At 43.2% G+C, this 17,475-nt stretch overlaps 1 protein-coding gene and 1 pseudogene across 1 annotated transcript; both read right to left on the reverse strand.

The window, feature by feature from the left end:
• Positions 1 to 1,079: 1,079 nt before the first annotated feature.
• On the reverse strand, positions 1,080 to 3,225 carry LOC148726738 (uncharacterized). Its single transcript, XM_088728598.1, has one exon. The coding sequence runs from the start codon at positions 3,057 to 3,059 to the stop codon at positions 1,080 to 1,082; it is 1,980 nt and encodes a 659-aa protein (XP_088584724.1). The 5' UTR covers positions 3,060 to 3,225.
• An 8,091-nt stretch (positions 3,226 to 11,316) lies between these two features.
• On the reverse strand, positions 11,317 to 14,203 carry LOC148726739 (uncharacterized; annotated as a pseudogene).
• Positions 14,204 to 17,475: the final 3,272 nt, after the last annotated feature.

The raw sequence follows: 17,475 nt of genomic DNA on the forward strand, positions 1-17,475 counted from the left end.
TCATTGAAAAACTTGAATGCGTGCAAAGGAACGTTACAAGATGGATCATTGATAAAGACACTCCGTATGAAGACCGACTGAAATCCTTGAAACTAGCGACACTAGCTCAGCGCAGAGAGTTTCTTAGTTTGGTTCAGCTTTTTAAGTTCATTAAAGGACACTCTTCTGTAAACACTAATAATTACATATCCTTCAGTAACAGGCAATCAAGAAAAAGTCATCAGTTTAAACTATATAAACCATTTAGCCGTACAGACATCTTTAAGTACTCTTTTTGGCACAGACATATCGACACATGGAACAGTTTACCATCATCAGTAGTTGAACTTGACTCAATTAACGCTTTTAAGAAAGCTCTTAAATCAACATTTTTTAACTAGGTCTATGACTAAAAATTAAATTATTCTATGTATTATACATTATTTAGTTATAATCTTAAACAAAATAGTTATCTTAGATATGTCTTCTTTATTTAGATTTTATATTTATATAGATATATGCCTGTATGTAAAATGTTTCAGTATGTATATGTATATTGCATAGTATTAAATTTTTATATCTGGGGTATAGTTTACAATGAGGATTAAGTTCCTCCCTTCTATAACCCTTTTTTAATAATAATATGTTACATGTTATTATTTAAATAAAGTTGTTATATATATATATTAAAATGGGCCAATTGAGTTAAAATGGGTCCAAGTGCGGGTCTATGCCGATATCCCATGAAAATCATGAGAAAGTTGTTGAAACTGGCCAATATCGCAAAAAATGGGTCAATTTAGTTAGAATGGGTCCAAGTGCAGGTCTACGTCGATATTCTATGAAAATCATATGAAAGGTGTTGAAACTGGCCTGTATCGCTGAAGTGCACCAATTTAGTTAAAATGGGTCCAAGTGCGGGTCTATACCGATATCCCATGAAAGTCATAAAGGTTGGCCAGTTATTAAAACTGGCCAATGTCGCTAAAATGGGCCAATTTAGTTGAAATGGGTCCAAGTGCGGGTCTATGTCGATATCCCATGAGAATCATATGAGAGTTGTTGAAATTGGTCAATATCGCTCAAATGGGCCAATTAAGTTAAAATGGGTACAAAGGGAAACGACCTTTGCGTTGAGGGGGTTCCATGGGGCCCATGTTCACGTGGGCTTCGATGGAACCTGCGGCGCCATTGTAGCCAGGTAGGTCCGGACCAAATACACGGTCATGCTTGAGCAAGGCTTGTTGGAACTGATCACGAATTGTGTCTTCAAGAATGTTGTTGGGGTCTAGCTGAACGCCGTGGGAGTATGGAGTGTTGACCTTTAGCTGCGAGGGGGGAGAAGGGACTTGGGAAGGATTGATAACTGGAACATCTTGAGTAGTGTGGCGGGCGAAGCAGATGTGTTCGTGGCGTCTAATGGCCTGTGGTTCGTCGGTGTCGTTCGTTATGCGGGCTTTACCGTCTATGGTGACTACCAGTTGTGGTTGGAACCAGGAGGTGGGGGTAGGCTCTACGGCAATTGTGGATTCGGCTCGTAGCTCTGGAGGTACTGTGACTTCGACTAAATCACCGGGCCAGACGACGGTGGCGGGGGCCGATGACCGAAGGACGTAGGAGGATGTTTGTCTCACGGAATAGGATCGGTGGCTCTTGACTGGAGCTTCGGGGAGGTACTTGGTTGTTTCCTGCCCATGGATTGTTACTTCTTGAGTTGCGGGACGTATGGTGATGTCATTGGCAATGAGGAACGGAATACCTGCTAGGATGTCGACATCTAGTTCCTCTACGACGAGTGCTTCGAGTGTTAACTTCATCTTGGTGCGTGACAGTGTAATGTGGACTTCACCGATAACATTCAAGGGGGTCGTCCCATCGGCCAATAGGGCTTTTTGGTTGGACTTGACGATGTTGAGGTTGAGCTTGCGTGCGAGGCTTGCCTTAATCATGCTTGTCTCAGCGCCAGTGTCAAGGGTCAGACGCACGGGGTGCTGCATGTAGAAAGCACCGAGTGAGGGTGAATAGTTGGAACTGACCCTACGGGAGACGGCCCGTGCTGACGGGGGATGTTCACATTCGTCGTCATCGAGCTCAAGGGCGCCGACACCGAGGTCGTAAGGTGGCTCTTCATCCTCGGCGTTGAAGGTGGCACGTGATTTGGACATGAAGAGGCGGTCTTCGCGTGGAAGATATGGGCATGTGCTAAGATAGTGATGGGTGTTATGACGACGAGCTTCTTTGCATAGCGGACACACCATGGGACGTATAGTGACCACTGAGTTACGTGGGCTGGGTAGACGATAGGGTGGCCGTTGAAGGGGTCTTGGACTAGATGTAGATGTTGATGTGGAAGCCCGTAATATTTTGGAGTCAGCGGCGGACCGGATCTCTTCTAGGAGTGAGTCGAAAGCCTGTGATATCTCCGGTTTCAGTGATGCTAGAGTCCTGGAGCGCAGTTCCGTACCATAACGTTGTTTCACGAAGGTTGGTAGGTCGGAGTGAACGAGGCGAAGCCAGGTTAGGATCACTAAGTTTTCAAGGGATGGGGACAACTCTTCGTCGGAGGTCACGGTTTCGCCAGAATGGGTGATGGGGCCATTGGCGACTAGGAGGTTATCCTCTACAAAAGACATGAGTCGCTGAAACAAATCTTCAGGTCGTTCATTGGGTTCGAGTTTTATGTTGTTGAAGTCGATAAAGTGGGCGCCAGTGGACTGAAAGCCATAATGCATCCTAATCATTTGCCATATTCCGTTCACCGAAGTCGCAGATTTCACGAATGAGTTTCTCGATATAACAGGACAATAGTTGGCTATTTGGCCCAGCATCAGGTCGAGATGGGCAGCCTTTTGGTATGCTGTTCGTCGTCGTGCTAGAGGAACATTTTCGCCGTCGTTTTGTAGACCTCTTGTGGGGCTTGCAGAAGTTTTCTTTTGCCAAGAGACACCATCGCTTAAGAAGGAAGCAAAATTAGCTTCGAGGGACAGGATATATTGAAGATTCTGTCGCCAGGCTTCAAATGAAGTAATTGTTTCTGATTTGGTGAGAGACCATTGCTTTGGTGCACGTGTAGTTGCCATTCTTGCAGGCTATGTATGATTATCTCGAAGGAGAACACTGTACTTAGCTCTTTTTCCGGTCGTAGCGAAGGCCGGCTCGTTGTTGGACCTTTGCCAGTAGTTCGATGACTTAGTGTTGAAAGTGTAGGTGGGTTTTTGAACCGCTGCCACCACGCCAGTAAGTAACGCGAACTACAACGAATACGCTTTATTTATACACGGCGAAACAAGATGGAAGACACACAATGGAGAGAAAACAGTCAGGCGTCACTCGTATGAGCGCGCGCATAAAACTAAACAAACACCGCAGGACAACCTGCTGGCGCAAAGTATATTTTTGCAGCTTGGACTTCAAGATTTCCGATGAGAAACAGACTCACGCAAAAGCTTTTGGAATTCAGAATAAACTAGCGGTAGCCACAACTTTTTCAGAGATAACTGTTATGTAGTATATGATATTTTAAGATTGGTAGACGTAGCCTAGCCAGACTTGCTGAATAAACGTACATCAAAAATTTCCTATAAATAATATGCAACATCTGCATCGCTTGCTATTGCCCAAATATACTCCACTAAAAAAACTAAGACATCAGATCATTCTTTTCTGGTGAATTTGAAAAGGAGCGCGAAACATATTTTCAATACCGGAAGAACCGGAAACCGATTTTGGAAAGGCACAAGCGCGGTTTGAGCTATGGAAACAAAGCAAATCCGTCGTGCAGCCACTCGTTTCCATAGCTAAAACCGCCCTTGAGGTTTAGTGTCTTTGATTTCTTATTTTTTATCGGCGAAAATAAACCTTAAGCGACAGAACTATGCTGGATGTGATGTTTACTAAGTCAGATGTTTTCTCTTAACTCAAAACACACACGAAGTAGACTGAAAATTTGTGCTCAGCAAGAACAGAGAACGTTCGGAGTCGTAAATCGTCGGTAGTTCGGTCCTAATTATATTCCAGTGAGTTAATTTCATTCCCAGGCACCTCACGTCCAGGAGCACTTTGAGATATGGAAACAAGTCTTTACCAAATTCGCCTTTTTCACAGAACCGCCATCTTGAATTTTTGATTACGTAATTTAACATGAAAGCGAGGTCACGCGTGGTCAAGGTCACGTTTGCAATTATGCCGAAATAATAGATCAAACCAGAGTGAACTGATCAAACCAGCAGTTTATCATCTCTTTTCATCAATTTCCGAAAGACAAAGCTTTAAAGCGTTGATGGATTATAAATATTAGGCGGGATGAAGGGAAAAAATTCGAGGAAAAACAATTTTATTTCGATTTTTCATGGTCCATCGTTTGTTTACAAATTTTAGGGAAACAGTCATTCTGTAAATAACTGCAAGAAATGCCAGACAAACGTGTTAGATTCCACACTGGCTTCTCTTCCTCCCAATTCCTCCTAAGTACTTTTAATGCCATAAAACAAACCGCAGACAATATGTATTCTTGGTCACAAATACAGCGAATTAGGAATAAGGGAAAATCTGATGTAGAAGTCACGAGGAACACTGTCAAAACATGGAATTTTTCTTTATTTGACCAATTTTATTTGTGCCTCACTTAGTCAAGGCTGGGTACTTAAAGTAAAAAATTGGCTGAAGATTTCATTATTTCTGTTTCAACTGTAAGTCGTGTATTTTTATCATGGGTTTACTTTCTGTATTTTTTATCATGGGTTGACTTTCTGTATTTTGGATTGGGGGCCCTCGTTATCTGGCCATCTTGAGCTAAAGTTGATAAACATATGCCACAGTGTTTTAAGTTACAGTATTCCAAGTGCCGTGGCATCATAGATGCTTCTGAAATCAAGGTGTAGGCACCTTCTAACAAGGTTTTAAACAGTGCATGTTATTCATCATACAATAGCCACACAACATACAAGGGCAATGTTGTTATATCACCCTTGGGTGAGGTGATTCATGTGAGCTCACTTTTTGATGGTAGTATATCCGATAAAGAATTAGTAAGCCAATCAGGACTTTTGAACTTCCATGACAAGGGTGACAAAATTATGGCAGACAAGGGTTTTACTATTGGTGATCTTTTAGAACCAATAGGATGTAAGGTTACAATGCCTACCTTTCTACCAAGCGAGGGAAAGTTCTCTAAGAAGGGAATAGATAGTAGCAAGCTGGTACATAATTTAAGAGTTCACGTAGAGAGGGCCATTAGAAGGGTTAAGGAATTTCACTTTTTTGATAGGATAACTCCCCTCACTGCAGCAGGAAGTATTAACCAAATGTGGACAGTAGCTTGTCTAATAACTAACTTTCAAGGACCCTTATTTTATGAGCGATCATAAACAATCAGTGATTTTTAAGTTCAAAATAAGATTTGCTGTAAATGGCTTGAACCCGGGGGTAACATGTGAAGGTGTAGTCTGATCGTCCGGGTGAGTGTAGTCCTGAGAAGGACTGTTGTTTGTGGTAGTGGCTGACGTTTCGACAACCTGTGCGGAAGTCATCATCAGAGTCAAGTGAATGATTGTTGTCAGTAGAATGTTCTTATTCCAGTTCGTGTAAAATGATCGGTTGGTTTTGCCGTGATGTTATTGGCTGTAAGACTCAAGTGACGTAAGTCGGTCGTGATTGGTCTGTTTCGATCTGTCGGTAAAGTTAGGTCGTTCTTTTTCGGTCGTTTGTGATGTTTATGTCGTGAATGAGTCGTTTGTATGGAGCGGGTAGTTGTTGGCATCTGTTTAGGGGAGTCTGTTCTAAGTTAGTAAACCAGCTTTCCAGAGTCAGTCGTTGAAAATAGTCTGTGCTGTAGGTTAGGCATTGCGCAGAGTCCCAGTCAATGTTGTGGTTGGTAAGTCGATGGTGTTCAGCAATGTGATTGCTGACATCACCTTTCCTCGTCGCCCGTCTGTGTTCAGTCAGTCTTCTTGTGAGGTTTCTGCCAGTCTCACCGATGTAGGAGGCTTGGCAGTCGGAACAATTGATCTTATAAATCGTTCCCTGTCTGTTCCTCGGTTCGTCTTTGTCTTTAGCGTTGGTTAGTAACTGGCGTGGTGTGGTGATGGGTTTCTGGGCGACATGGATATTGGAGGGTAGTAAGATGCACGAGATGTTTTCAGACATGCCTTTTATGTACGATATGATTGCTGTAGTCGTAGGGGTTGCGGTGTTGTTTGTTTCGGTAGTGGTAGTGGGCCGGTGAGTATTTCGTCGGATGAAGTCGTTGTTGTAGTTGTTCTTCGAAAAAACACGGTGAAGGTATTGTTACCGTCGGATAAGGTGTCTGTCGAGTCGCATACTAGTTGTGTTAGAGTTCTGATAGTTGTAGCTTTGTGTGATGTAGGGTTGGTTTGATTACGTTACGTTGAAGACACATTTACCGCCGTTGGACACGACGAAATCGACGCATTCCACCACCACCTTCACGAACAAAACACTGACATACAGTTTACCAGAGAAGTGGAAGAAAATGGCATACCTCCTTTTCTAGACTGCCTGTTAAGCCACAACGACAACTCATTGCGGACGACAGTTTACAGGAAACCGACACACACCGACAGATTACTAGACGAGTCATTCTACAACCCTACATCACACACGGCTTTACTATTTTCGCCGTTTTCGGCACTCGGAAAGAGGTATCAAATCACTGAGGTGAGAAGTCACGTTCGTTAAGGGTCTAAGATCCTGCACTCATTCCAGTCTTCGTGGACCCTCTTTTCACGCCATGAGAAATTCTCACGCGTGTGTCCCCTTGCAAACCTCTCTTCACCTCGTGTTACTCAAGGCCTAAGACTTATTCGTCAAGAAGAAACGCTCGTATTGAAGGGCTCCTAACGAGGGCTTACTCTAACGCTAGTCTAAGTTTGGAGTTGGGGCTGAAAGTCGTGATATTTTGAGAAGCCTGTAAACGTATTTGTGATGTCTTCATATTTACAAGCGTTTGAGATATTTTTGGCTTCTGTTCGGTGGGAGTACTGTCGGTGGAGATTCCTAGGCGTGGGAAATTCTATAAGTCCCGGTTTAAAAACACACCTCAGTCATTTTCCAACTGCTCACAACAACAACCTTTAATATGAGTTCCAGTCCCCCACACGGGGTGGCGCCTGAGGCTTAAAAAAAAAAACAAACAAATAAGAAATCGCGTCTCCATCCTCCCCCCCGAAGAGCAGCTCCGGATCCTCAGCTCTTCTCTCTAGGGCTTGTACTCGGGCTGGACTGCGACGTTCAACGGGCATAGTCGAGTTATCGGACGTATAAACTTCTGGCCTCTTCTGCTCACTTGGACGACGTGCACCTGTCCATCCTGACCTCGGAACACTTGTTGCACTCCACCCAGATGCCACTGACTGCGTGAAGCATTCTGATCAACAACAAGCACTACATCCCCAACCTTCAGGTTTTCTTTGGCCTCTCTCCATTTCTTTCGCGTGTTAAGTGTTGGCAGATACTCTTCTCTCCAGCACTTCCAGAACAACCTCACCAGGTTCTGAATCAGTCTCCAACGGTTCCTGGGATTAGATGCTATGTCATCAGCAACTTGAGGTGCTAGTTGTCCTCCTAACTAAGAAGTAGTTAGGTGTCAACACTGGCTCGTCTCGCGGGTCAGCTCCTTCATACGTCAATGGTCTTGATTTCATCAATGCTTTTACCTCCTTGATAGCAGTCTGCAGCTCGTCATCGGTTAGCCCAGTATTTCCAACTATTGCTTTCAGAGTCTTCTTAGCTACTTTAACCAGCGAATCAAACACCCCTCCAAAGTACGACCCCAGTAGAGGATTCCATTTAATCCCGTCATTGGCAACATTATCCGCGATGTATTCCTGGTCTATTGCTTAAACAGGTTCTCTGAGCTATCTCTCCGCTCCTACAAAGTTTGTCCCACTAACACTTGTAACTTCTTCCGGTCTTCCCCTGGTGGCTACCATTCGGCAGAACGCGTTCGCGAAATCTGTGGTACTCAATGAACATGCCATTTTTATAGATGTACCGCTCTGGTTGCTGAGCATGTAAACAGACACAGATACCTTTTAGCAGAAACTCGTTAAGTAATCTTGGTCGTGAGGGGGCCAGCGTAATCAACACAGCACTTTGCAAACGCTCTCATCGTTGTTCTAACTCTCGTCCTTGAAAGCGGTGCCATGATCTGCACTGACGGCTGTACACGCCTTCTCTCACACACCTTACCAGCCCTCCAAGCCGCGACCATTTTGGTCGTCATGGCGAGTGAAAAAATTGGCGACCAACAGATTAAAAGAGAAACTTACCTGAAAAATCATCAACCATATTAATAGGACGAATTTAATCAAATAGTACAAGCGGCGGCATCACCTGCGTTTCTCTCTTCGCCTCTCATCGTTCAGACACTTGACTACGTAAAAAAATGGCAAATTCGATCGATTTCAAGGGGTTATTGGCAATGTTACACGGTCTCAGCAGCTTTGTAATGTTGACATAAATGGTTTTTGCTACTAGACAGTCTCTTTCTTTTCTTTCTCTTACTGTAGCAGAGTTAAGCACAGGCGGCCCAAGCTCTCTTCAAGAACCACACAAGGAACACAATTTGCATATATATCGAGTTATAAGGATTTGTATGGGATTTTCTACAAGAGATCCATAGAGATAGTTTAAAGTGAAAATATTAAATAAAAGTGGCTTACCTTATTCCATACGTGTTTTGTTTGCTCCTGGGGCCATTATTTTACCGATTTAACTTGATTTAGGCGGCTTCTTTTTAATCGTGGTTTTCTCTTCTTAAAGAGAAGACAATCCCGAACACTCTTGTCCGGACGGCCTGCCGAGCGAAGGAAAAATCACCCATGGCCACAAATCCACCGCAGAATTCAAGGACAAGGGTAGATCTTTCACTTGGATTTTCTAGCCACACAATCTCAGCCCTGCGATCGACGCCAGGCGGCTCTTCGTGTCCTCAGTGAAACGCTAAAACGATGGTAAACATATGCGTAATTTTAACCACGACGCAACGAACGTTGAAATCGGCTTGACAGCCTAGTGAACAAAACTTCTTGACGAGGTTAACAAGCCGATTATCATGAAGTGTCCTCTCCCTCTGGTTTTTTTTTTTTTGGGGGGGGGGGGGGGGGCAGGCGACTGAAATTTTTCTTATGGCGATCATTTTAGAATTGAAGGTGGCCAAACGGCGACTTTTTGAAAAACTGAGCTTGGAGCGCTGCTTACATTCCTTGTCCAAATTCTTCACCTCTTGTCAACCATCTATAACCCAGTGTCAGTTTCGTACCTAAGCTAGCACGTGGTTGACGCCCGCATGTCGGCAACGGTTATGGACGTCTGCAACAGTTAATTGGGTGGTGTGATTTTTCTTTGGCAAGATCATGGGTTGTGTTGCCTCATAAGATAGTTCTGCTCAGTCCAATCGCCCTCCGACTCGCAATATACCTTGCTCATCCACAATAGGGGTAAGAAGTTTCAATTGGCTCTGTCTTCTGACTTCTTTTCTTCCAATAAGATCTTTTATCTCTTCAGGAAATCTTTCCTCCTGCGCTTGTTTCACCCACAGTTTTCCACCTCTGTCTACTTCAATTGGCGTCAGTGTAAGTCCGCTCCTGGAAACAACACCTAAAAGTTTGCCGTATTTCTTTACTTTGGCCAAAAACAAATCAGCAAAACGTCTCACCCATGCGGTAACTCTTGTCGGTTCCAACTGGAATACTTTAGTGGATTCATCAAAGGTTATAAAATCTCTATTGGAAAGGTTATCTTCGGTTTGATTATCTCAGCTAGACATTCTTCTGAATGTTCTTCAAACACTGTGCATTTTCCTCGAGGCCAGGCATCTTCATGCTCACTCAGGAATTCAGGTCCTCTAAACAAGCGATGTTCACTTGTCAGCAGCTTCGCGTGTAGGGCGTGAGTTGCATCATCCGCACAGTTCAAATCGGTGGGGACATGTCGCCACTGTGTGGGACTAGACTTCTGATGGATGTCTGATATTCGGTTGGCGACAAAAGTCTTATACCTTCTCGACTGACCCTGAATCCAGAAAATGACGTCCTTACTCTCTGTCCATAGTGTATAGTTCTCAAAAGGTATCTATAACAGCTCTGACACCTTTCTCGCCAGTCTAAGACGTAACACTGGCGCCATTAGTTCTAGCCTTGGAACTGATGTCGCCTTTGTAGGTGTGACTTTCGCTTTCGCCGCAATAAATCGCACAGTCACTTCTCCATCTTCATATTTATGTCACACATAACTTACAGCTGCATAGGCCAACAAAGAGGCATCCACCATAGTAGGGATAGAGTTGTCTTCAACAATTTTATCAGCAACATGATAGCACCTTGGAACTTGGTCTCCAGAAAGTTCAGGTAACTGTCTGAACCATTCTTGACACGTCTTCTTTAAGTCACAGGCGAACTCATCGTCCCAACCTAAACCCAGTAACCACGTGCATGTCCTGCGTAGCCATCCTGGCCTTACCTGTGAATGGTGCTAGCAGCTGTAATGGGTCAAACAGCATGGCTAGTTTCTTTAAAAACCCTCGCTTGGTATAGACAACATACTGAGGGGGTTCAATTTGAAGGTAACATTTTCGTCTCAGCATTCCACTGCACTCCTAACGCCTTCATGTAAGGTACTTCAGACTCCTCAATGTTAACATTCGCCACACGATCTTCCACAGGAACATCTCTAAGTACCTCTGGCCTGTTACTACACCAACGCCGTATTTTGAAGCCTGTCTTGCCAAGCAGCTCTCTAAGCTGGTTTCGAGCTTTAATCGCTTCGTCATCCGTCTTCAATGAGGTCATTATGTCATCCATGTACATTTGTAATAGGATAATGTTTACCGCTAGCGGGTAGTTATCTCTGTTATCATATAAGGGGCAAAATTACTGAATTGTGATTGGTCAAGACAGAGGGCATTTTTTCTTAATTTTTGCAATTGCCCCGGGCAAAATTACTTGAAAATAATTAGCTGAGAATCGCTTAGCAACGGCTGCCAAGTTAAAGAAATTTCTGTTTGTTATGTAACAATGGCGTCCCGTTTTGCGCGAGATCAGTAAAAAAACATTTTGCCCCTTGTATTATAAACAAATAATCACATGGTTCCTCGTAAAATTAAGGATTAATATCACTTGTGTTTTCAGAAGTTGCAGAAATTTCCCTCGTCGCTGCGCGACTCGGGCAATCTCAGCAACTTCCGAAAACACACTTGATATTAATCCTTAATTTTACTCGGCCTTAAGCGATTACCTATACTTATCTTCTGAATGTTGTCGCACAACATACTTGGCTAAGTAAGGTTAAGCACGACCATCAAACATTAATCTCATTGCGTCATAGACTTTGGGAGGTTAAGAGGTCTAGGCCTCGCCACAGGAAGCGATGGCACTGTCTGCCTTTCTTAGCCGTGGTGACTTGTGAGAGAAATTTTTTCAGATCTGCAACCAAGGCAACCGGATTACTTAGGAAAGGCAATAGCAAATCAAAGACATCTTACTGCAATTTTGGTCTAGGCAACATGGTATCATTAAGGCTCACTCCGCCGTATCTAGCTGCTGAATCGTACACTATTCTCACTTTGGTAGTCTCTTTGTCTTCTTTTACTACAGAAAAACGAGGTAGGTACCAACTTGGGCCATTATCAATTTCTGCTGGCTCCAGTTCCCGGATGTAACCCTTGGCTTTATTTGCATCCATTACTTGGCTATAGAGACCTTACGCAAGGGGACGGCAGAAGGGAGAGGACGGCAAAAGATGATCATGTGACGCGCGTGACAACCTGATTCGTGAGCAGTTTAACGCATTTCCGCTTTGTGACTGACGTCGTCTCGACGTTCACGACGTGAAAACAAGGCGACTGAGGTTGTGAGGAAAACGTGAGTATTTTTATACTTTAATCTTTATCTTAACTTTCTTTTCTTTCGGGTAGAACATAGAAACATATCATTTCTTTAGTTATCAGCCTCTGAGTCTGGTGAAATATTTTTTTAGACACGGAAACCAAGCAAGCTCGTTACATTGTACTGATTGTTAAAACAAAATGAAAACGTCCTCCTATTTGTTACCGGATTCTTCAACTGTTTGCTTCCGAAAAAATAAATAAAGTTGAACGATACTTTCCCAAAACTTTTCAATTAGTCTTCTGCTGTTTGTTGTTTTCCTGGCCGAGCTATGCAACGTTTAGACTGGACTGTTTTTTAAGTTCTTGAAGAGCGAAGTTTTTTTTTTTTTTTTAATCGCGGGTCGATTTACATCTTTACAGTCAGATCAAGCTAAGCGGCCTGTTCTCGCGTAACTCACGACAGGTTATATAGTTTTTTTGGACTGAAGTAACGGCAAATGGATTTTGTTTCCAAGCATGTAAGAATTTTCCGTTCTCAGTTCAAACTTCTCATGACTTAGGACGAGGTTGACCTCGGCTTTAGGGCACCGACGATCTGACCAACTGGGTGTATCGAAACTTCAGACCTCAAAACTTCAGACCCCTTCGTCGGAGCGAAGCCATTAATTGTTTTACGAACCCATTTAGGTGCCAGCAACTTATATCAAATTAAAAAAAATATTCCTTTCCTACTGTTCGTACTGTACCGCTGTTTGTTTCAAAATATTTTTCATGAGATCTTAATTAATGTTAAATTGTCATGCACCTAAGCATGACCATTTATTTACTTTTTTTGTTGTATTATTTTCATTTTTTTATAAATAATTAAACAAATATATGTATATAGATTTATTTCTTTAATTATTTATCAATGTAGTTAATTAATCATTTATTCATTTTTCATAACCTAAAACAGATCAGCATGGAGTGGAAACAGGAGTGTGACTTACTCCTGTTGCAAGAAATAGTTGTCTCAGAGCCTTTCAGGTTCAAAACGTCAACAAGAGAGAGAGGGAAAGTGTGGGAGGAGATTACCAAAAGGTTTAATGAAAACAAAGTCTTTCGGAATCGCCTCAGAAGTAAAAGGGCTGTTAGAGACAGATACACACTGCTAGCTAAAAATACAAGAAATTTTGTCTGGTGGATTCAACACGTCGAGTAAAGCATAGATGTCGTGTTTCAGAAAGCGAAATTCACTCTTGCATTCATCGTCAGATAGAGAGTCTAGCTCAAATTTGTCGTATTTCCAGTAACGAATGTCAAGATTTTTTGACGCATTTAAATCGTAGAGTAGCAGCATTTCCTCATCGTCGATCAAATCAAGGTCGTTTACAAGTAAAAGTGCCTCCCTTGCCTCCCTGAATGTGGTCATTTTGGTTTCAAGTCTTGATTATGTCGTGTTGTGTTGCGTAAGGTTTGTTTGCGATGGGGACGGCAACGTCAAACCTTAAGTGCTAGGCCCAGTACGCGCGCGGTTTGAGGACGCCGTCCACATCCACCCGTCCTGTTGCATAAGGTCTCTATTATTTCTCGGCAACGTCCGGCCTACGTTGTAAGTGCTTCTCAAGAGAGTAGAGCTAGTCCTAAGCAGTATTCCTGTTGCAAAACAACGGCGTTTGATCGTCCTGCCATGGAGTTTCCACCTCATAACGCCCCACGGCGTAACACCTTGACTCTGCCACCTTAAGCTTGGGCGCAGCAAGCACCTCTTCTGCAGTCAAAGGCCTGTTTTGGTTAGTGATTCCCAGCACTTCTTCATCCCACATCTTCCGCATCAACTCGTCGGCCCTCATTTCCGGAGTAAAGGTTGCATGGAATGTGTAGACATGGTTAGCAATATTACCATTGCTTGCTGTTTCTGAGACATGTCCAACAATTGTCCATCCGAGTGGTTTCTTTACCCCTACAGGCTCGCCTCGCTTTCCCGTGCGATGTTCAAGTGGTAGAAGAATGTCCTCATAATACTCACTTCCAATCAGTACATCGACTTCTCCATGTTCAACTGGCTTTTCTATCTCCAAATCACGAAGATGGTCTAGTTTCCTTGAATTGGGTGACCAGTCAGCTGCTGTCATTTCACAGATTTTGGGGGTTGTCCACAGAAATACACACTTCTTAACGCTCCCATCTATACTTTCTAGGCGCACAATTACAGTTTGGCTATCTGTCACAATTGACTTTGCTCCAAAAACTGCAACACGTAGTGGTTTACGCTCAGCGTCCAAACCCAATCTATCAGCGATCTCCTCCTTTACGTAGGACGATCCAGAACCGCCATTAAGAAAGGCGTCTGCTCTGATCTTTATTCCATTTTACCCCTTCCAGTATTAAAGGTATCATCTGCAGGGCTACTCTTCCGGGGCGTGGTACACTTTCTTCAGTCACTCCACAGGTCTTATGATTAGTTTTCGCACCGGTTGCTGACGTTTCTCCTGCAGCTGCTTGCGAGGGATGGAATGTCTCAGCCGTTGGATTTAACTGTGCTGGCGCTATGACTGCACGAAGTTGTGGGTGATGTCTTCGCACACACCCTTCCACTGGACATGTTCCTTCCAGCGAGAAACGTTCCATTCGATGTCCTCGTCTGAGGCAACGAACGCACAGACCCAACTTTTTTGCTAATTCCCATCGTTCATTTACAGTTAATTTCTTCCAAGTCTCACTTGATGTCAGTACATATTCTCCCTTGCACACAAAACATTCCACTTTTGCTCCTAAATTTGCTTGAGTGTCATTCCACACATCCTTCTTTTTCTTGAGCCACTTGGGTTTGTTTGAATCTGCCTTGGGTTTCTCTTGTGCAGAATTCTCTTTAGTACTGGCAAAACCAAACGCCATCTCCTGGACTTGAACCTCTATTCCCAGCCACTCATCAAGATCGTTAAGGTCAACTTCCTTTGGATGCAGCTCTAACTTTCGCCTGCTCCACCTAACAGCAATTTTCGGAGGCAACTTTGTAACAATCTGCTGCATATTAGCTGCGGCTCGTAAATCTGCTCCAGACCACAACTCTTCAGTGTTCCCACAATAGTGTGCAAGTTGTCAACAAACAATCTCAAACTTGACGTGTTCTCATCCTGAACTGTTGGTATCGCCAGAAAGTCATTGATCAGCGACTTTGAAATAAGGGCGAGGTTTCCAAATCGTTGAGTTAACTCTGCAATGGCTTTTTCATACATTTTACCATCAAAAAACCTCCCAGCTATAGCTTTTTCAGCAGTTCCGTTAACTAATGCTTTGAGATAGATCATTTTCTGTGTTTTGGAAAGCGATTGATCATACACTAAAGCTTTAAACATACCATACCAGTTTGGCCACGCACAAGGATCTCCATCAAATACTGGAAAGTTAAGCTTAGGGAGCGAAGTCATCATTGCTGACTTTAAAAAGACAAACTGGGAGAAATTTACATATCTCTCTTTGCCAAGTAAATTCTTAGAAATGTCATTCTCTTTCTCTTTATCCACTTCCTCTTCCTTAGGGCTCAGTGTTTTCAACCATTTCCTAACTTTCTGCATGGAGTCCTTAATATCATTCATGGGTACATCTTGCTTGACCTGGGGCGTTGTCTCAATCTTTACATTATCCCCTCCCAATGAGTCATATTCAAAATCTTTCATGCGATCAGACAAACTATATTCATCTAACTCTTCTTTTAACAACAATGCCTCAATTCCCTTCCTACCTGCCTCGTGTTTGGCTTCCTGAATTACTAGTTCTTCTTCAAGCTGAGCTTTCTGTGCTGCAGTCTTAGCTTCGGGTCGAGCTTTCTCTTTAAGTTGCTTTACTTTCAATTTAGCTAGATCAGCTTCCCTAGCCGCGGCTCCTGCACGTTTTGGGACATAGAAGAGGTCGCTTTGCTGCTACTTTGCTTGCTTTGACGACCAAGGCTTGTGATTGAAGAGTTTTTGGTCTGTTCCGTCCGAATTTTAGGTGCTTCTGGCTCGATGTGAGCTTTTGAGACCGTTTCACTAGTGTGAGCTTTGACTTCACCATACTCAACAGTTCTACAAATTAGTTCCTCTACAAGTGCTTGGGACTCCAATAACCATGTATCGGCTTCCTGCAGTTCCTCATCATTACCATGGCCACACAAGGCTTGGAATTCTCCATGATTCTCGATCAACTGAACTCATGCTCGATTTAGTTGAGTACATGCAAGCTCAAATAACTTACGGTCTTTCTGTTCCTTCAGGTACTCCCTTATGATATTCATCTTCCGTGTCAAATTTCCTCGCATCGATTTTCTTCTGTTTTTGAATGTCTGGAGCTTGTTTTGACGGGGGACTTCGGTGTAATCGCTTAAATACCGCGGCAGGTTCCTTTCGCGTGTCACGATTTCACTTCGCTCGTCCATACCTGACACTTCCATATGCAATTTCGCCGATTTCTCCGCCATGCTTCGATTCTACGTATGTATAATCAAAAACCCGATTTAATTCTCCGATATCCGGCGCTCAAAGGACCACTATGGAGATTCCTAGGCGTGGGAAATTCCATAAGTCTCGGTTTAAATACACACCTCAGCCATTTTCCATCTGCTCATAACATCAACCTTTAATATCAGTTCCAGTCTCCCTCACGGGGTGACGCCTGGCGCTTACAAAAAAGCAAACAAATTAGAAATCGCGTGTCCAGTCGCTCTAAAATTAAAACCATTTTAAAGGGTGGTGCCAACAACGATCGCGCAAGTTGCAACCGTGGAAAATTCAGAAGGGGAATGAAAATCATTCTCCGTAATTGTCGCTCAGGCAATCTGCAGTAGTATTCCTAGACATTTGCAAGTATTTGAATTTTCATTCCTTCATGAAAGAACACTTCATTAGACTGCGTTGCATAGTTTTGACTGTTCCTTTCAGATTGGCGTTTTACCAATCAATCTCTCCCGAGTCAACGGATTTTTTCTTCACTTAAAAATTTGCACATTTGAACTGCAATGCAGCATTTTGCTATATCTTCAGAATAATCCACATATTTTCTCTGCTTATTTTTGGCTGGTGGCTGATTTTTACCAGAAAACGGACAGTCGTGAGCTCTCACGGGCCATCAACTTTATGTAAACGCTGTAAAGAACTCTTGGCCTGAGCCCGCGTTCATTATGTATGTCTGAGATTTTCAGGGTGTTACGGTTTTTTATGAGTAGAGTAGTATCTTTCGTGAGGCCTAATCTTTCCTTTGTAAAACAAGTCTGAGTCATTTATGTGTGGGATGCGGCAGCAGTAGTCATATACACTCCGAACTAACTATTTTCCCTCGTGCAGATTTGAAAAAAAACAATCATTGTCGTAACCATGGTTATGGGAGACACCTCCTTGACACCTCTGCATTGCTCCAATGAGGGCTTGCATTTAGCCCTCCCGAAGGCCCAGGTAGTCGTCATAACTTCACGTCTACATATAAAGCTTAAGTGCTTTGCACATTGTTTATTTCTCCTTCAATTAACGGAAATAGTTCTCTTTTATTTTGGATATCCTGTGCTGGCCTTTCGTAGGGTGGTTTTCCTGGCAAGTCTCTCGGACCGACTCTTACCTCATCCAGAAGAGGTTAGTACGAAGTAGTTTGTGGCTACTGGTCAGCGAGAAGAAGTACAAAATTCCTTCGTTGACGCACAC

The sequence above is a fragment of the Stylophora pistillata genome, chromosome 7 (genome assembly GCF_964205215.1).
Source record: "Stylophora pistillata chromosome 7, jaStyPist1.2, whole genome shotgun sequence".
In the NCBI taxonomy this organism is placed as follows: domain Eukaryota; kingdom Metazoa; phylum Cnidaria; class Anthozoa; order Scleractinia; family Pocilloporidae; genus Stylophora; species Stylophora pistillata.

Bases quoted from the DNA above. Each gene is read 5' to 3' on its own strand.
- LOC148726738 (XM_088728598.1), bottom strand. From the start codon at position 3,059: ATGGCAACTACACGTGCACCAAAGCAATGGTCTCTCACCAAATCAGAA.